Consider the following 20,435-nt stretch of genomic DNA (forward strand, 5'->3'; position numbering starts at 1 on the left):
AAAAATTTTCTTTTATTTTTGGTTAACAAGCAAATTTAATAATATATTTAAAAAAATTAAATTATAAACTTTTAAATAAGCTATGAATTTATGTTATTAAACATAATCTTTATAATTATCAAACAATAACATGTTCAACACATACTTTTATTACTACGGTAGCGCTTATTAAAAAGTTTGGCACGTTACAGTATGTTAATTAACAATACACCTTTCAATATACTTTAAATTATTGAATAAATTTTATTAAAATTTTAGAAAGTATAAAAAAAAATATTAGTTTAAAAGTAAAAAAAGAAGAAGTAAAATTCATATAATTTTAGTGTTTACTATTATACTCATATATTTGAAAGGGTATTATGTATCTTTTTTACATCAGTAACTCTACTATTTATTAACATAAAATTAAATATGATAATTATTTCACATGGGAGATATAAAATGTTATCTTAATTTATAATGATAGATAAAAATTATTTATAAATTTTAATAAATAATAAAAAATGTGTTAAAAAAGTGTATCAAAGAATTATATTTCTAATGTTACTTGATATATAACGCATTTTATTTTTGTTTAACACGTTAAGCTGTATAACTGAATTAATTAATTAATTATTCTTTAGAGTTCATTAATTAAATGAAAATTTAATTATTAAGATAGTCAAAATAACAGGGAGAGTGGAGAGATGGAAGACAGATAAAAGGGGAAAGAAAATGGAAAACGGATAAAGAGAAAGAAAAATAGATTTTGGCAGTGATAAGCATCACATCAAGAATAAGCATAACGGAAAATGTCTACAAGCAACCAAGACCACCAAAATTATTTATTTTTATCCTTCACAATCACATGCATCGACCACAATATTTTCATTTTCATTTTATTTTTGGGAGATCGTTGGTCCCAACTCCGATGGTATCGACATGGCATTCTCGGCGGACATGACCGCAGCTCTGTCACCTTCGTATCAGTGTTTCTTCAAGCCTCCTCAGTCATTTTTGGGCTTGGGCTTGGGCTTCGAATTTCAGAAGAAAGGCAGAAGGCTCCGTAGACACCTCAACTTGGTCATCAACGCCCAACTTTCCAACTCGTTTTCCTTCAGCTTCGGACTCGACTCTTCGGTCCGTATCTGTTACTTCTGCTAACTTCGTCTTTCTTCACTTCCTCACGTGTTAGGAAAGAAATATCATTTCACTGTAACCAAATGGGTATCAATTGGGTGGACGGAAAATATTGTTAAGAAAAACAGAATAGAGTGAGAGAGAGTAAAATTTATGATGAATGATGCGATGGAAAGAAAGGGACGATGGAAATATGATACATTAAAATGCCCAGCTTAAATTTTATTAAGATAAATTATTTTTTCTTGTGAAAGTGTATAATAGTTGTCAAGACACACACACACATATATGACATACAATAAAAATTAAGAAATAACTTTTTTTATTAAAAATTATAGTATTTAATGTCATGAATGTGATTTCTAATAAAAGCTTACCACATAGATGTTCTTGTTATATATATCCTTGGATACATGTTATAAAATTTGTGTCTCCATGTTATCCACGCATGCGCGCGCGCAGTCACTTTTTCTTAAAAATAAACGGGTTGACGTTGGTAATTGGAGTATAAATAACAAGCTATATTTTTTATGTATTTTAAGAAAACATAGTTATAAGTTGTTAAAATATTCTTTCTAAGAAACAAGTGGGTATATAACTATGTATTAGCAATCCCAATTCCCAATGGGCTATAATCAGTTATCATGTAATTGCATTCCTGAGGCAAACTCTTTCACTGAGTGGTATGGTTTCTTAAGGAAGCATGTCATGTATTGCACATAAGGAAATCATTTGTCCTCTCTGAATTTTGCACAAGCCTAAAATGTTTCATCTTTGTGCATTTTGGTTGCTTTCGCCATTCTTTGATTTCCTTATTTTTTGAATTCACACTTGATCAATCCCAATCCATGCTACTGAGGAACTATTTACTTCATTTCTTAAGTTATTTTGTGTTGTGAACAAATGGGCATTGCTGAGTAAATCTAAAGCCCGGATTATCAAGTGAATTTCTTTTGTTAATTTATGTGTGCTTTAACACACAGTTGTCTGTGTTTTTGTTTTTTTTATTGTTTAATTTTTACTTTGGTTTATATACATACATTAATGAGTTACTCATTCATTTCATGGACTGACATTGATCTTTCAAATGTTTGTTTTATACTTTTCTTTAGAACTTGAATTCCTTCCAATCCAATGATCCATCACAGTTGCCTTGGATGGGTCCAGTTCCAGGTGATATTGCTGAAGTGGAGGCATACTGTAGAATCTTTAGGAATTCAGAAAAGCTTCATTCTGCATTGATGGACGCACTATGTAATCCGTTGACTGGTGAATGTAGTGTCTCATATGAGGTTCCGTCAGATGAGAAACCTCAACTAGAGGACAAAATAGTTTCTGTCCTTGGATGCATGATATCCCTTGTGAACAAAGGCAGGGAGGATGTTCTTTCTGGAAGATCCTCAATTATGAACTCCTTTCGTGCTGCAGAAGTTAGCACCACAGAAGATAAACTTCCCCCGCTTGCCATTTTTAGGAGTGAGATGAAAAGGTGTTCTGAAAGCTTGCATGTTGCTCTTGAGAACTATTTAATACCTGATGATGATCGAAGCTTAAATGTATGGAGGAAACTTCAAAGACTGAAGAATGTCTGCTATGATTCTGGATTTCCTCGTGGGGATGGTTATCCTTGTCATGCACTTTTTGCCAATTGGAGTCCTGTACATTTATCAACTTCTAAAGAGGACACACAATCCAAAGGCACAGAGGCAGCCTTTTGGACTGGTGGTCAGGTAACAGAAGAAGGTCTAAAGTGGTTACTAGATAAAGGATATACAACAATTATCGATCTAAGAGCGGAGACTGTAAAAGATAACTTCTATGAAATGGCTCTGCATGATGCTATTTCGTCTGGGAGAATTGATTTGGTAAAAATCCCTGTTGAAGTTATGACTGCACCTACAATGGAACAGGTTGTGAGATTTGCATCTTATGTTTCAGATTGCAGCAAAAGGCCTATCTATGTTCACAGCAAGGAAGGAGTTTTGAGAACATCTGCCATGGTCTCCCGATGGAGGCAATACATGACTCGTTCTACATCACCGATTGTTTCTAACCCACCTCTTATGCCCAATGACATGTTATCACATTATAAAAATGGATCTGGGAGACATTCTTCAGTGACTGCAGAGAGATCCTCCCTGGAAAAGGATATCGTTTCATTGCAAGAGAGTTTGGATGCAACACATAGTTCTGTTGGAACATTTGCGAGAAGTACCTCTCAAAAGAAGTATGGAAAAACAGAAGGTATTGCAGCCTTAACTGAAATTACTCCTGATAATAGGATATTATCAGAAGCCACTGCTGCTAATGAGGAAGGATCTTTTCCTAGTGTCTTCAGCAAAATTAACCCTTTAAAAGCTCAAGTTCCTCCTTGTGATATATTTTCCAAAAGAGAGATGTCCAAATTTTTGGGAAACAGGAAGATCTCACCACCCTCTTATGTCAATTATTGGAGAAGATGGTTGGAATGCTCTCCACAACTGAGGAACATGGATATCACGAGACTACCAGGGGGTTTTATTGTCAGCAGTAGTGATAATCTTGTACCCAAAGTTGTTGGTCCAGAAATTTCAAATGGGTCAGCCCATTTGGATCATCCATCTAGAGAGCCCCAGATTACAGTTGGTGGCAACTGGAAGTTGGTGAATGGGAGCACTTCTAGTTCGGTTAGGACAACAGTAAATGGATTAAGTGAGGGGGAAATGCATTACATGACTAATGCCAATGCCAACAACATTGTAAAGGATGGCTTTGACAATGTAACAACTAACTCCCAAAGGGTTGAAGATAATATAGTTAGGGCTGGTTTGGCCTTACAAGATGATGACTTGGGATCCATTGAGGGAGATATGTGTGCTTCTTCAACAGGAGTTGTGAGGGTGCAATCGAGAAAGAAAGCAGAGATGTTCCTAGTTCGAACAGATGGATTTTCTTGTACCAGAGAAAAAGTGACTGAATCTTCTTTGGCTTTCACTCATCCTAGCACCCAGCAGCAGATGCTAATGTGGAAGTCTATGCCAAAGAACGTGTTATTGTTGAAGAAGTTGGGGGAAGAACTAATGGAAGAAGCAAAACTGGTAATGATTTTCTTAGACTATAAGAAGCATAAATGTGGTTCAAAGAAATGGTCCTCTTTGGTATTTCAATGGTTAGGTACAATTTATTTGCAAAAAGATTTATCATTGAATATGACAGGCATTGACATTGTTTTCCATCTTCTGAACTTATAGTTGTATCTTTGATCAACCTTTTGTACTCATCCTCCATTAATCTGAAGAACCATAGGTGTTGGATAGTAGTTAGCTGAGCTTTTAGTGAGAGGCTTGGGCTTGGCTTGTCTGATATTTTAATGAACAAGCCTATCTTGAGAATTACTCCTTACCTTGACTATTTAATAGTTCAAATAATAAAAATGATTAAAATATTTTATAATTATATATGTTATATAATGTTATTATTTTGTATATAATTTTTTTTTCTATTTTCTATATTATTTATAATCATATAATTGTGCAACAGCCAACAGATATGTTTAGGAGTTTTGCACTGGTTCTCATTAAAAGCTTGTATTATGTAGGATTTCATTAACGTTTGGAGTTGTTGAAGGATGAGTTTGTTTATATTTGCTTCATTATGATTAAAATTATTTATGATTGATAACGATTTATTATTTATTTTTATCACTCAAGCTTCAGATATGTTGAATTTCTTAATGAAAGAACGATTAAAGGTGACCCAAAAGCTACAACTTTTTGTTTGCCCCTTTCTTGGTTTCAGTTTCTAAGGAATTTTCAGATACAAAACTTAGGGCGCTGAATAATATTGTTTAAGGAAAAGTGTTCTATTCACAACATTTAGATGTAAAATATAGAAAGTAGGTTGCAGAAATTTTCTGCACATGTTTTGGGGATGCTTGGATCTAGATTTTCAGAAATAAGAATGGACCAAAAAAGAGTTTAAATCTACTTCCTTGTGTGATAAAAACATGGAGGAATTTTGGAATCACAAATCTGTTAGGGAACATGAAATTGGAATAATTTTGAGCTTTGAATGGTATTCAATGGTATTTGATCAGTTTTTAATTCATATGATAATTATGAGTATTTATTATGAACTTTTGTAAATAATTTCACTACATCCAGCCTCAATACAGTGTATATATCTAATCTGCAGGTTGCTTCTTTTCTTTATCACCAAGAGAAAATGAATATTATTGTGGAACCTGATGTGCATGATATATTTGCGAGAATTCCAGGCTTTGGGTTTGTTCAGACCTTTTATAGCCAAGATACCAGGTACTGGAGCTTGTAAATTTGTGTGAATGCCCTTCAGAGCAGTTTTTGTGGGTTCCTTATAAAGTGTGTTATGAAGTGTGCTTTCATTCAATGTTTGCCTAACATATCAAATGCCTTTGATTTAGTGATCTACATGAGAAAGTAGATTTTGTGGCATGCTTGGGCGGGGATGGTGTTATACTGCATGCGTCAAATCTATTCAGAGGTGCTGTTCCCCCTATTGTGTCATTCAACCTTGGCTCCCTTGGTTTTCTGACATCTCATTATGTAAGCTTTCCAAATTTCATAATTTATTTTAAATAAAATAATTGGGTAACTTGCTTCATTTGTTTGATTTTCATTCTGTTCTGTTTGTAGTTTGAAGATTACAAGCAAGACTTACGGCAAGTCATTGGTGGAAATAATACACGAGATGGTGTGTATATTACTCTTAGAATGCGTCTCCGATGTGAAATTTTTCGTAATGGTAAAGCAATGCCAGGGAAAGTATTTGATATCCTCAATGAGGTGGTTGTTGATCGTGGTTCTAATCCATACCTTTCAAAGATTGAATGTTATGAGCATGACCGACTTATAACCAAGGTGAGTTTTATTTTGTCTATATTATTTGTGATGAGAAATCTATGCATATTTTATATTATATGATGAGGAAAGTTAATATTTGAAATTTTATATCTCAGAACGTGTTTAGGAAAACCGTGGCATACCTTCTGTATGATGAGTGTCATGTCTTTCAGGTACAAGGTGATGGAGTCATTGTTGCCACCCCTACAGGAAGTACTGCCTATTCTACAGCTGCTGGAGGTTCCATGGTAAGCTTGTGCTAGAGTGTTGCTCCTTATGGAATTACTTAAATGTATGAAACTGATAATGTTGCTGTTGACCTAAGCCTCCTTATCATGCTTTCTCTGCACAAGAGTGCTAGAGATTAAATATTGTGTTCAGGTGTCTTCTATCATTCCATGTTTTAAGGCATTGCACTGTAGGTGGGAAACATAAGATAACTGGATGAAATTCTTTATAATTTTCTGATAGGGGTAGATTCATTAAGGTCTATGAGAGGAGGCATAGAGCAACTGCAAGGGATCACAACCTTAAGGATCCTTTCAATTTAAAACTATCTAAGCAATCAACAGAGAGTTAGTTAGATAGTAGTAGTAGAAGTTAGTTAGTCTCTAGAAGAATAAATAGAGGAGAGGGACTGTGAAAGGGTATCAGGTTGTAATTTTTGGAATTTGTGGAGTGGGCTGGAAGCAACATATTGTAACTATTCAAGCTCTGTTCCACATTGGGTCAAATTTGGGAATTTGAGTTTGCTGCTGTAAATCATTTTTTCTTCCAATTTTGGTACCAGTTCTATCACGTTCCAAGGAGCTAGTGATAGTAATGATATTAAGTTGTAATCCTCGTTTTCCTATTTTGCAAATGTTAGTAGAAAATGCTGAATGACTTGCAACTCACAATATCTAAACGTAGTTGTTATTTTCTTTTGAGTAAAATGTCCAATTTGTGCTCTAAAGATTAAAGTGTCACCAAGTAGTCCTTGAAAGATAGTTGTCACCATGTAAATCCCCCAATGATGGCAATTATCTTGCAAGAACCTACTTGGTGACACTTTAATCTTTAGATGATGAAATTGATGTTTTCCTCATTTTCTTTTCTTATGTTCCTGTTCTCCTCTTGTGAAATAATACTTAAGTTCTACCCTCATTCTTTACTTTCTCCAAAATAGGCCCCATGTCATTGGTACTTACATTTACGTAATCCTCAAAGGATATTCATGTCTATGCTTCCAGTTCCAATTGAAGCTTAGCTTCTTTTATACAACAACATCAACCAAGTCTTATCTTATTAAGTGAGGTTTGACTACATGGATTACACAATGTTATTGTGATCGGTAAAAAACTAAATTCTTAGAAATATTATTAATTAATAGATTTCCTTTATTAATTTATTCTAAGGTTCTTTTGGGTCTTCCTGTCGTTTTATTGGACTAAAACTCATACCATTCTCTCTCCTCACTAATGCATTAAGTGATTTTTTTTTGCACGTGATCAAATTACCTTAGATAATTTTTAATAATATTTTTTATTATAGGTGTTACTCTAATATTTTGACGTATACAATCATTTCTTATCTTGTGACGACTCATTCACTTTAATATTTTCATTTCTACCATTCTCAACTTTTTCTCGTGTTGTTCCTTTGAAGCCCAACATTCATTACTATTTAGGATAGTTGGTATAAAAATTTCTTTTCAGTTTGATAGGTACTTTAAGATCATAAATAACTCCTGACCTTGCCTTTCTCTACTTTAACCACCCTATTTGTATTTTATGAATAACATATTTGTTAGTTTTTTTAGCATTTTGTAGAATCGATTTCAAGTACTTGAACTTAAGACTTGTGATATAATATCATCTCAAATTTTAACTTCTAACGCATGATCCTCATCTTGTTTTTTTGCTAAAATTATAATGCATATACTATGTCTTATGCTCAAACAAAAATCCTTAGATTCCAAAGTGTTTTTTCATAATTCAAGTTTAGCATTCATCTTTTCATATTGAACTTAAACTAGTGAATAAGTATTTACTCTCTTTGGATGTCATAAAGAAGCTCTTATTCAACTTGAAGATAGTGGACGCAAGACAGTATCCAAAGAATTGTTGTCAAAGTTTGAATTAGTATAGAAACCTCATAGAAGGTAGTTTTGTATAATTTTCCGTAATAAAACTTCCCAAATATATAATATATGTTCTTCCAAGTTCCAACGACATGGTATTGGTACAATATATAATTGATATTGCTTTATAGTGGAATTCATCATTGCTTTCATTGATGTTTTTATCTAATGACAAAGAAAACTGCAGGTCCATCCAAATGTTCCCTGCATACTCTTTACCCCAATCTGTCCACATTCCCTCTCATTTAGGCCAGTTATACTTCCAGATTCTGCTCAACTAGAATTAAAGGTGAAGTTAATTGTTCTCTCTGGGGTAAATAAGAGAATCATATCGGATGTTCTTGTTGCCAGAATTTAATGTTATTATTTCATGGCACACGATTGATGTGTCTCCTATGCCAGATGTTTTCCTTTTAAGGTTATGCTGTCTATCTGACATGATAGAAAAAGGCTACATGATGAATTATGATTGGGATTTAGATGTTCTTTTGTGATTAATAGCTAGGATTTGTTTAGTAAAGGATGTGAGTTACATAGGGTTTATTAATAACAGATTCCGGAAGATGCAAGGAGTAATGCCTGGGTTTCGTTTGATGGGAAGAGAAGGCAGCAACTCTCAAGAGGAGATTCTGTCAGAATATCTATGAGTCAGCATCCCCTTCCAACCGTTAACAAGTTTGACCAAACGGGTGATTGGTTCCGTAGCTTGATTCGCTGCCTAAATTGGAATGAGAGGCTTGATCAAAAGGCTCTATAATGCATGTGAAATTGAAGAACAGCCCTAATGTGAAGATGGGGCTTGTATAATTACTGTATAGATTGTACATTGAGATTACAAAACTTAGGTATAGTAGATACCACCAGGTTATTACATTGGCTGCCATTGTGAAGATAGGGTTTGCCAATGGTTTTTCAACATTTTATAATGGCAAGATGCTGTTGTACATACAGACACTTACAAAAAGCAGCTAATTTTTTTTGTATCTAAGCAGCAGCCTTTTGTTCCACCTAAAAGTTTATTACTGTTTGCTAGACTTCCTTTTTTCCTTAGGCAGATATGAATTCTCTGTGACCTAAAATCTACAAGTATATTTTCATGCAACAATGTGAGCAGCAGAAACTGCAATTCTTTCACTTCTTTGTCAAGTGACTGATACAAAATCTAGCTATGTAATTGCCATGTCCTTGTCAGGATTTTAAGATTTATTAGTGATTGTTTTTTTTGGTGACATACAAGATATGTTTGTCTACTTAAAATGCATGACAGTATATCTTGGACCAATCATAGACTTAATAGAGTGACTACAAGGCTTTACCAAAAGATAAGGAAACTATATGCACCAAAAAAAAAAAAAAAAACGCGAAAGGAAAGGACAGTGCTATAATTTAATTTCATCATGTTATAACAGATATTTTAGATGTAGGAAAAAGTTTATATTTGCTTAGTATAAGTTGTAATGTATTTTCCTGAAGTTTCTTGTAATAATGTTATGAAGAGATGGTATTTGACTTTTAGTGGTTTTTCTCAGAAAATACAACAATTAGTTGAGTATAAACTTGGGCAGGGATTTATAGCATACAAATTTAAAGTAGAAATTGCGTGAAGTTGCACAGTGCAAGCTCCGATGGGGTTCATATTAGCACCCACCAAACTATTTAAAACTCAAGAAAATATTGTGAAATCCTAAATGAAAAGCAGTAGCACAACCGAGTATGGTTTTCCATTCTCTAGAAATACTGTCATGTGTGAATAGAATGGCAATCGAGTGATATCCTTCGCTGCCAAGCTTGTCCTATATTACAACAAGAAAGGAAAACGATGGAAAAGCAAACGTATTAATTTTTTAATTGGAACGCAGTGCAGCTTTGGAAAGAACTTCTGCTCAGCATTGACTGACATGCAGTGACAAAAAAATAAGGTAAAGATTATAGCTATTCTGTTTTAAGTTTAATAAAATTCAACTGTTCTCTTCTCTCTCTTTTCTAATCTTACACAAATTTCTTTGAATTTATATAACAACATAATGCCGTCTACTTTTCTTAATTTCACAACTCGCTCTTGATTAATGTCAAAATAATGTAAAAAAATGCTCAAGATATCGGGTGAACCTTTTATTAAACTTCAAGAATGTAAACGTAATTTGTCCTAATCAAAAAAATATCAGAGCAACCAATTTAGTTAGAACATTAGTGTACCTTTTAGGTCAGCAGACTCTAAACTATCCACGAAGTTTGTGTTTTGAAAATAACTATCCACAAAGTTCATAAAACAAAAAATTGATTAAAAAAAATCATATTGGTCAAAGTAAATTGACGAATTTCACTGATTAAAAACAAAGTTGATGTAATTTTTAATTTTAATTTTTTATGTACATTTTATTTAGTTACAATTATTAAAAAACGTGATTTTTAAAATTAATTGTGATTACCATTTAAAAAAAACAGCTCATAATAATTTTTTATAAAAATTTAAAATTAATTTTTATCTGCTTTTTATCTTCTAATTTTAATTTTTATGTCAGTTTGGTCTTTTACTTTGATCCTCTAATTTTTAAATATTAATTAAATATGTTATTTTTCGTTAATTACCTTTTTCTTGATCAATCAAATAGAAAGAAAAAGTAAAACAAGATAACAATGACAACATTAATAAAGAGAAAAAATAAAAATGGCCTATTTGATTGACATTTAAAATTTTAAAAAATAAAATAAAATAACTTAAAGAATTAAATAAAAATAAAATATTAAAATAATAAATTGAATAAAAAGCAAAATAAAAATATCAAAGTACTAATCTTAGTTAAAATAAAAGATAAAATGCAGCAAGGAATTGCCCGACATACTTGGCAGCGGGAAGTAAAAAACAAAGGGTTCGTTGGCGGTTCCCAGGTTAGGTTAAAACGACGCCGTGTTGTGGCCTATTTAATTAAAACTGGAAAAACGACGTCACTTTTGGGCGGCTGACTCCGAACCCTGAAGTTCCTTTCAAGTTTGTGTTTGAACGTTGGGTACCCTAAGCCTCCCCCCCAAAGGCCAAAACAACGCTTGTCTCTGTGGCTTTGCGCAGCACACTGACACAAACATAGTGATGTAAGTTCATTCATTCTGATTCTGATTCTCATTCTCATTCTTCTATCTGAAACAAGTGAATGATAAATAATTGTGCAGGTCGCGGATATGCGTCAAGAATCTCCCCAAATACGTTGCTGAAGATCGACTTCGAGAATTCTTTTCTCAGAAAGGAGAAATCACCGACGTCAAGCTTATGCGTACTAAGTACTCTTTCTTTCCTCAATTCTCAGTATCCCTTTCCCCAATTCACATTCAATTTGTCACTCTTCTCTGTTGCTTTATTCAGAGACGGTAATAGTCGCCAATTTGCTTTTATTGGATTTCGTACTCAAAGTGAAGCTCAAGAAGCTATTCGATATTTCAATAGATCTTACCTTGATACATCTAGAATTACTTGTGAGGTTTGTTATATATACTGCTTTTTTTCTTTTTTTTAAAAAAAATTCTATTATCTATATTATTCAAAACTGAAAGCTATGTACTGTGGTTTATCATGTTCTCGTCAACTGAGCAGGAGGCACGAAAACTTGGTGATGCGAATCTTCCTCGTCCGTGGAGTCGACATTCGAAAAAGAAAGTCAATGAAGTGACCACTCCGGATGCGGACGAACGTGGTGGAGCCAAGGTTCGGGGACCAGATGGTTCTAAGGACAGTGTTGATATTGATGATCCACAGCTTCAAGATTTTCTTCAGGTTATGCAGCCTCGGGTTAAGTCTAAATTGTGGGCGAATGATACATCAGTTGTGACCAATGTTGGCAATGACCAAGTTATATTAGAAAAGGACAACAAAGGTACATTGGATGCAATCTGTCAGAGTGGCTCATTAGTAGATGGGGTTTTGAATAATTCTGAACCCAACAAACCATGTGGGCATGAACATGATGAAGTCATTTCTGATATGGATTATTTCAAGAGTAGAGTGACGAAAGAGTGGTCTGACTCTGAAAGTAGTGAAGACGATGATGGTGACAGCGACGACAATGTTGATGATGACACTGATGACAAGGACAATGATAGTCATGCTAGCGAGGATGAAGAAAATCGTGATGGTGCTCAAGAGGTAGACTTAGAGGGCCAAGAAGATACCTGTGGAGAGGATGTTGCCCACGAAAAAACTCAAGTGAATGCAACTGAGCAAGGGGGGCATTTATCAAAACCAGAAGATGAGAAAGGAGCTTTTGAGTCCTGTCGACTGTTTGTTCGTAATCTGCCATATACGACCACGTAATTACATAACATACATATAAATTCTCTTATGGATGATTGTGTGATATTATGTAGCGAGCTTTTCCAATTATATTGTCTTCTGAAGGAAGAACATCTTCAGCAAGTTGAATTATCTGCATTACTAATATCTAGCAGTGGTTCTTGTGGCTTTACTTGACCTTAAATACTAATTTTTATTTCTAGTTGGTTTTAATCATTGTATTACTATTTTGTTACAGTGAGGAGGAACTGGAAGAACATTTCAGTCAGTTTGGTAGTGTATCACAGGTTCATCTAGTTGTTGATAAAGATACAAAACGATCCAAAGGAATAGCATATATTCTTTTTACAGTTCCAGAATTTGCAGCCAGGTAACAGTTTGTTGACAAGTTGTTATCTCACTATTTGGGAGTGTGTGTATTATACTAACTGTTGTTTAGTTGCAAGTCTTATTCTTTTAGTTCATGGTTGATCATTTGATGAGGTATTCTGTTAAAGTGTTAAGTTAGGTCGTTTCTGATAGTTCTGAGAAGGTGAGTGGAGAGAAGATATAGGCCAGGTGCTGGATCAATTAAGCCATGGGCCAACGATATGGACTTTTTATTCTAGAAGGAAAGGGTGGGCACATGGGAACCAACCATGGGAGGAGTGTGTTATGCTAAATGGGAGGGGAATGTGTCTGAAGAGGTTTTTTTACGGAGATATTGTTCAGGTGGAGTGGAGGGGAACAGTCTAATATTTGAGGAATTTTTCAGCTTTATAGGCTTGGGTCTCAGCTCTGGGAACTGCAAAATATTTTCTTTTCTTTGTTTTTTCCATTTTTCCTTCAGCATTCCTCGTATTATATGCGTCTTATTTTCTGATGATTTAAAATTTTCCCTTTTATATATTCTAAATTCAACATGTTTTATCCTATATTCTGTTATTTCATTTTTAGAAGAATCTCTGGGTTGACAATGATCTTTTGATCATTTTAATTCTTAGACTTCCCTGTTGTCAATGCCATCTGGAATTGGTTCTTGGTTGTTTAGTTAATTTTAAGTTTGTATTCTCAATTTGGAAAAAATTCTTCTGTAGAGGATATGGTTGAACTGAGCAGGAAAGAATTTGCTGTGATGTGTGTCTGCTTTTTTCTTGTATTTGGCTTGACTGAAATGTTATTGTCTAAAAGTATTCTTCTCTGTCCTTAGACCTTAAATCTGTGTTTGGAGAGGAACATTTTATTGACCACCTATGAATGTTTGCCCTGTTGTCCATTCAAGGGTTTCTTTTCTATGTTTCTCTTTTGGACTTCTGATTCTTAATTTTTTCAGGTCTTATTATTTCTTTTGAACAATACTACTTATAAGTTATAACTAAAAATAATATATTTTATGCTTAAATTCTCAAAATCTGCATTTTACATTAAGACTATGATATGAAAATAATATATATTGCTTGGTTGATTTAGTTGTCGAGAAGCTCTGAAAGATTCTCAGAATCTCTTGGAATATGAAAACATGGTTTTCTGCAACTGCAGTAAATCAAATGTAGGTTGCAAACATGTAATTCCCTGCCATCTGAAATATTACTAACAACATTAATAAACTTCAGAAAGCTGCTACCTCTTCTAATACTAAGACTACTTCTAAACTTTAGCTGGTACTTGTCATCAGCTGACAGTGTATTAGTAAAGTTGTTTTGCTGAAATTTACATGAAATTATGATTGTTGCTTATAGGGCACTAGACGAATTAGACAATTCAATCTTTCAAGGAAGATTGTTGCATGTTATGCCGGCCTTACAAAGACCTTCAGACAATCACGAGTAAGTAACAAATAAATAGTGCATTATGAACAGTGTTATAATTTTGATGTTATTATTTTGCATTATCATGATAGTTTATGGTTTGCAATTTGCTTGTAGGAGCAATGTTTTGAAGGAACAAAGCTCTAAAACCCTTAAACAACAGAGAGAGGAAAAAAGGAAAGCAGCTGAAGCTAGTGGAGATACCAGAGCATGGAATAGTCTGTTCATGCGCCCGGATACAGTATGTATCTTGAAACATAATAAATTCCAACCATGATTCTATTATTTCAACTTTTGCGGAATAGCTGAGTAGGCAACAGTAAATTAAATTTATGAACGAGGCTTATCATTATCTTTATTTGTCAAAGAAAATAACTTTTTATGGTTAGTTTTAGTTTTTCACCATCATAGTGCTGTCCTTTGTGTCTGTGCTGTGCTGTGCTGCTCTAGATCAGAAACCAATTGTTTGTTTCTACACTGTTAGCAACTATTTTCTCATGAAATAAGTTGTCCGGAGGGTTATTTGTGAACTTAAGTTTTTCCTCTGTACTCTAGAACAGTTTGGCTGGGGAGGTTTTAAGGATTTGACAAAAAGGAGGAAAAAAAACATTGTGGCAGCTTGCAGTCTTCACAATTCACTGGTTCTCTTGTTTTAAGGATTGCCTCTCTACCTTAACTTTGGGATTGGTCGTTGTTATGGCCTCACAATGGTTATTATTTCAATGGATGCATAGATTGGTCATATTAAATGTCTTTTTAAATAACTTTTTGTCAACTGATTTACTTTCTTCAAATCCTCTGTTTTGTTGTTTATGTTTTTTTTTTTTTTTTATTTATTTATAATAATTTCCTTTCTATAAAAAGATCATTTGAGGTTATGTTAGTATCATTTCTTGTTATGGAGGTATGTGTGGCTGGAGATATTCCAATCCTGACATTTCTCATTTTCTGATGCATTCATATGTTTCATTGGCAATATGATCTTTATTCCCATATAAATTTCTTTTTTCTTCCTCTCTTTGATGGGTGCAAAGATCTTGTTTTCTTGTGATGGAAATAACACCACTTTGTCTTTGATTTTGCTGCCTAAAAATGTTTTTGGGTGATGCTTTCTTTTATAGGTTGTGGAAAACATTGCTCGGAAATATGGTGTTAGTAAAAGTGATTTTCTTGACCGAGAAGCTGATGATCTGGCAGTTCGTATTGCTCTGGGAGAAACTCAAGTGATTTCAGAGACAAAAAAGGCATTTAAAAATGCTGGGGTGAATGTAGAGTCTTTGGAGGAACTTGCTAATAATAAAGTTGATGGCTTAAAAAGAAGTAACCATGTGCTTCTAGTGAAGAACTTGCCATATGGTTCAACGGAAAATGAACTTGCAAAGATGTTTGGGAAATTTGGTAATTTGGATAAAATAATTCTCCCTCCAACAAAGACATTGGCATTGGTATATTTTTTTCTCCTTAATTTTTTTAATGTTTGTGATGTGCCTCTGCAACTTTTTTTGGACATTTGATAGCTTGTTATCCTATCTTGTTTACTAGTTTCTATTCTTATTTCTAATATATTTTTTTTTATTAATTCTAGTTTTAATAGTATTTGTTCATTCAGAGTATGTGGTTATGAAACAGTCTTGTATCCTAAAACATCCAAAAGAAAAAAAAAATGACAATGTAGTACACTCTTTACATTTTAAATACAATAGTTTTACTATTATATTTTATCTTGGGGGGGGGGGGGATGGTTTTATAATTATTCATTTTATGGACTGTTGGCATTTTGTTGCTTATTTTTCTTTTTTAATTGGTGAACTTTGTCTTGGGCATTGAGGTATTGAAAAAGCTATTGTACTTACTGGTACGTGTTCATCACTTAAAGATATTTTGCTTAATTATATGGAGATTATTTCAGGTTGTTTTCCTCGAACCAGCTGAAGCACGTGCAGCTTTTAGAGGTTTAGCTTACAAGCGTTACAGGTAAGACTTTAGTTCTCTGTTCATAAATCTCATTCAGTAGTGTTAAATAATATTTTATTATTTAACTTGTATCATTATCAATGGACAATCAACCCATTAAACTAACCCCCACGAATAAATTTATTGTTTCCTTTTCTCTTGAATATGCAGTGGATTTTTTATAAAACAAAACAAGAAAAACTTGATGTTCTTGCAATAAACATTAGGCAGGTCTGTAGTGTATAAGCTGCAGCATTGGTGCTCTGCTTTCTTAATCTTATTTGGCAAATGGAAAGCATTCAGTGAGAATGGTTTTTGTCAGAACTCTGTCTTAAACACAAATGAAGGAGTGTGGGAGAGAAAAAGGGTTGGAAGAATAACCAAAATTAAGCCTACAACTTTTTTGGTTTTTGCTTGTATTGTGGTAGTTACTGCACTAGAACTTGGAATTTGTTAGTTAGGAGGGACAAAAAAATAACTGAGATGCTACATACAACAATGATTTCATTTTTCCCTCTTGAATTGATGAACAATCATGGTTAGAACTACTCCTACCCCATTTCCAAAGAAAAAATCATCTATAAATAAATCTGCTGCCCATGCTTACAATGGGCATTCGAGTACCTCTTCTATCATGAATTCATTTTTCACCCCGGATGAATAATGTTGGTTAAAGTAGTCCCTCTCACTCCATTCATATATAAATTTCTTTCCATGCTAACAATAGTTATTTACTTGCTCCATGTTTGATTCAATATATAGGGATGCTCCATTATACTTGGAGTGGGCTCCTGCCAATATTCTTAGCCTAAGCCCAGCATCAAAAAGTAATGACATGAATGGTGCAATTGGTGAAAATGATGCCAAGCGGCAGATATTGGAGCAACATGTGGAAAGAATATCAGATGTGGATATTGATCCAGACAGAGTAGAGGTTTGACCAATTAAATCATTTTCTTCCATTATTCCATTGCTTTAAATTTGTGTGGTATTATCTGATCTGATGATGCATTTGTCTTTTGGGGTAACTAAAATTGATACATGATAGCATAAGAAAAAGAAAAATGAGGTCTACCCTGGGCATATATCAGATGATTGAAATTATCCTTTTGTTGGACAGTAATTAATGTTATTGAGCATTTTATATTTCAAAACGAATGTGCTCATTTTTTTTATAAAATGGTAGTTGATTAATGTGGGAATTTTGGCTATTAAGTCTTTTTCCTTGCCAATAGTGAAATTATTATGTCATCAATCTGGATTTTTTTGCATCATGATGTCACTAAGGAGAAATATTCTATACTTTTTACATTATTGATTAAGGTGATAGAAAAGATGATAGAAAATTGATTAAAGTAATTTGGACAACATAACTTTCGAGGAAATTATTAAAAGAGATCTAGCTAAAAATAATATATTAGAGAATTTGGTTTTTGATTAAGCTCAACAGCATTACGATACATGTAGTTGACTTCACCTAGTAGGATAAGACTTATTTATTGTTGTTTAACTGTTGCAAACTAATCCATAATGCTTGTTCTTTATTATTAGTTATTAACTAATCTATTATAATTTAGGCACGGTCCCTGTTTGTCAAGAACCTAAATTTCAAGACAACAGATGAATGTTTGCGGAATCATTTTAGTGAACACATGAAAGAGGGAAGAGTTTTGAGTGTCAAGGTATTGGTTTAATTGCTAAACTCTATAACTTCCCTGTGATTCATATTTTTGTTTTGTTGCTTTTTGGGTTTACATATATTTGTTCTGTTGATTTCACAAATAGGTGAAGAAGCATTTGAAAAATGGGAAAAATGTTTCTATGGGGTTTGGATTTGTTGAGTTTGACTCCCCGGAGACTGCTACAAATGTTTGCAGAGATCTACAGGTATTTAAACATGTTATTTGCATTTTAAGATCATAATTCTATTCCTGATTTTTCTTAATTTTTTTAAAATTATTTATTTATTGATTTATTTGTTGTGTTTAGGGGACAGTTTTGGACAGCCATGCTCTTATTTTACAACTTTGCCATGTTAAGAATGATGGGAAAACACAAAAGACGGTTGAGAAGGATAAGAGTTCAACAAAATTGCTTGTAAAAAATGTTGCTTTTGAGGCAACAGAGAAAGATCTGAGACAATTGTTTAGCCCGTTTGGCCAGGTGATTACTTAATTTGCGCTCCATGTTAGTAATAACTGAATTCTTAGAGACTAAACTAGATACAGCCACGAGACCAAAATATTCTCAGTCAGTCCATATACTCTATTACGCAATTATGATAGTAGTGACTCCAGAATAATGAACATGGACCTCCACATGATTTTACAATTACCTTGTATGCAAAATCCAAATGATCTCAGTTACATCTATCATTATAGAAATAAGATTTATGCCAAATTGACACTTGTTATTCCAAGTTAAAATAGTGGACTTGGTGACCCACTTGATTATATTTAAAATCAAGACAACGTTTATATTTGTTTTACTTGTATGAATTATGACTTTATGATCTAATGTAATTCATCTTAATTTTTTATCTTGTTTTAGCTAAACTCAAACTGATATCTAAGAGGGCAGCCTATTGACAAGACTCTCACTTGGAAGATAGATTTCATTCAAATCTGTTGCATTTTATGCAGTGGTTTCTTTTCACTCATGTTTAATGGCTCAAATCTGTGCAGATTAAAAGCTTAAGGTTGCCCATGAAGTTTGGAAGCCATAGAGGCTTTGCTTTTGTGGAGTATGTTACTCAGCAGGAGGCACAAAATGCTCTCAAAGCACTTTCAAGCACCCACCTCTACGGTAGGCATCTGGTAAGTGAAATCAAATTTTGGATTTGAGAAATTTTATTTTGTTAATTCCCTATAATATCTCTCTTCCTTGTTTTTATTGGGTATTGAGAAGATCTGTTAAAATTTTTGATATTTGGGAACTGTCCTAATTATTTTCAGGTGATAGAGAGAGCCAAAGAAGGTGAGAGTTTGGAAGAATTGCGTGCTCGAACAGCTGCTCAATTTAGTGAACATAATGGATTACAAAATGCTACTAAATTATCCAAGAAGAGGAAGCAAATTGACATCTTAGATGAAGGAAGGATGAAGTTTGAAAGAATTGCTGGTTAATACGCCTCCTAAAACCTAAACATTTTTTAGCATATATATCCTGAAAATCCAGGATCACAATTTTGTATGTTTTAAGTTATGCCATGGTGTCCCTTATGATCTCAAGTGTTGTAAATCAGCTTCTGTTAAATCCTTTATTAATTGCTTCTTCCTTTAAAATTTGTTTACATATTTTTCAATAAACTTCTACATTCTATATATTATTCCGTTTCCACATTTGTTTATCTTTAAAGTTGGGAACTAGAATTGAACATTGCTTTAATCAAATACTATACTATGATAAATGCAGGTCTAGTTTTAAATTTAGTGCTTTAGAACTTGTAGAGGCGTCCTTTATCTCTGTCACTGCATTGAGTAGAAGCAGTGTGTTGGACTTGAAGAGCTTAAAGGAAAGTTGGTTTGGCTAGCCCTAAGAACGTTTGGTTAGTCTTGGTCAATGAATCTTTCATTCTTAGTCTGGACTCTCAAATCTAACAGTCAAATCCAAATCCAAGCAGCTAACTAGCCATAGCCATAGATTTTCACCTGCTCCGAACCTAACAGCATTTCACTGAACAAATTTAGATTACACAAACTCCTCTCTCCTCAACTTTCCCTTCTCAATTATGTGACTGGCTGATCCAAAGTTTGGGTTTTAAAAGGATAATCCGAATTTGAGTTACCTTGGTGAGTCATGAAGATTTAAGAACTCTCAAATGTAAGTGCCTCCTTGAAATGAATGTTGCTCAACGGTGGCTTTTCCGAGCACTCAATTCTTCCGCTTGCAAGTTTTCCGGTGAGTCTCCGCCATCCAATTCTTTCAGATATAATGCATGAATTAAATGCTTAGTTTAATTTACGTTGGTGTTTTGTGTTTCCAATTTTCAGCTTTACGTATAGATGTGCTAGTTCTATCTTTGGGTTTGAACTAATTACTATTTATCTTGATCATTATTTGTTTCTCCTGCATAAATGTAACCAAATATGTAAGGTGGATAAAATAATTCCCATCGCTTCGTTATTTTTCAATTTTATGGAGTTAAATTCAGAATTATAATTTTAATTACATTGTCGACACTAAACAATATTTTAAAATCTAAAACCAAAACTTAGTGTCCAATCCATTTTCGTACATCGAACTGTATTTAAGTCTTAAACTGATTTTGGGTTAGGAATGCTGAACGTTCATTTGGACATCCTCTTTTGTTT

At 33.5% G+C, this 20,435-nt stretch overlaps 2 protein-coding genes across 7 annotated transcripts; both read left to right on the top strand.

Moving 5' to 3' along the window:
• The first annotated feature begins 813 nt into the window (after window positions 1–813).
• Window positions 814–9,227, top strand: LOC113874098 (NAD kinase 2, chloroplastic-like). Of its 5 annotated transcripts, XM_027512308.1 has the most exons (9): window positions 865–1,119; window positions 2,232–4,196; window positions 5,293–5,414; window positions 5,540–5,681; window positions 5,772–5,829; window positions 5,896–5,996; window positions 6,152–6,226; window positions 8,288–8,389; window positions 8,654–9,227. In XM_027512308.1, exons 1-9 carry the CDS (start codon window positions 922–924, stop codon window positions 8,855–8,857), a joined length of 2,967 nt encoding a protein of 988 aa, XP_027368109.1. In that variant the 5' UTR covers window positions 865–921; the 3' UTR covers window positions 8,858–9,227. The 5 variants fall into 5 exon arrangements, with proteins under 5 accessions (XP_027368108.1, XP_027368109.1, XP_027368111.1 ...); XM_027512307.1 differs by having other exon boundaries at window positions 814–1,119; window positions 5,772–5,996; window positions 8,654–9,202; XM_027512306.1 differs by having other exon boundaries at window positions 875–1,119; window positions 5,772–5,996; window positions 6,095–6,226.
• A 1,823-nt stretch (window positions 9,228–11,050) lies between these two features.
• LOC113846699 (multiple RNA-binding domain-containing protein 1) lies at window positions 11,051–19,474 on the top strand. 2 transcript variants are annotated; one of them, XM_027475241.1, is made up of 15 exons: window positions 11,051–11,190; window positions 11,269–11,376; window positions 11,459–11,573; window positions 11,687–12,399; window positions 12,621–12,752; window positions 14,101–14,187; window positions 14,287–14,410; window positions 15,291–15,614; window positions 16,079–16,143; window positions 16,885–17,056; window positions 17,700–17,804; window positions 17,908–18,009; window positions 18,112–18,285; window positions 18,807–18,938; window positions 19,077–19,474. In XM_027475241.1, coding segments are annotated over exons 1-15 (2,526 nt in total). In that variant the 5' UTR covers window positions 11,051–11,188; the 3' UTR covers window positions 19,248–19,474. The 2 variants fall into 2 exon arrangements, with proteins under 2 accessions (XP_027331042.1, XP_027331043.1); XM_027475242.1 differs by having other exon boundaries at window positions 11,163–11,190; window positions 14,290–14,410; window positions 19,077–19,379.
• The last annotated feature ends 961 nt before the right edge of the window (window positions 19,475–20,435 follow it).

This window comes from Abrus precatorius, unplaced genomic scaffold, assembly GCF_003935025.1.
Source record: "Abrus precatorius isolate BTA unplaced genomic scaffold, Abrus_2018 Scaffold8, whole genome shotgun sequence".
NCBI lineage: Eukaryota > Viridiplantae > Streptophyta > Magnoliopsida > Fabales > Fabaceae > Abrus > Abrus precatorius.

What these genes read in the sequence shown, in the direction of transcription:
- LOC113874098 (XM_027512306.1), top strand. Translation starts at nt 922, where the DNA reads ATGGCATTCTCGGCGGACATGACCGCAGCTCTGTCACCTTCGTATCAG. An exon ending in GCTTCGGACTCGACTCTTCG is followed by an intron (nt 1,120 to 2,231) that starts GTCCGTATCTGT and finishes ACTTTTCTTTAG; the next exon opens with AACTTGAATTCCTTCCAATC. An exon ending in CTGCTCAACTAGAATTAAAG is followed by an intron (nt 8,390 to 8,653) that starts GTGAAGTTAATT and finishes TATTAATAACAG; the next exon opens with ATTCCGGAAGATGCAAGGAG.
- LOC113846699 (XM_027475241.1), top strand. An exon ending in CATCTAGAATTACTTGTGAG is followed by an intron (nt 11,574 to 11,686) that starts GTTTGTTATATA and finishes TCAACTGAGCAG; the next exon opens with GAGGCACGAAAACTTGGTGA. An exon ending in TTAGCTTACAAGCGTTACAG is followed by an intron (nt 16,144 to 16,884) that starts GTAAGACTTTAG and finishes TTCAATATATAG; the next exon opens with GGATGCTCCATTATACTTGG.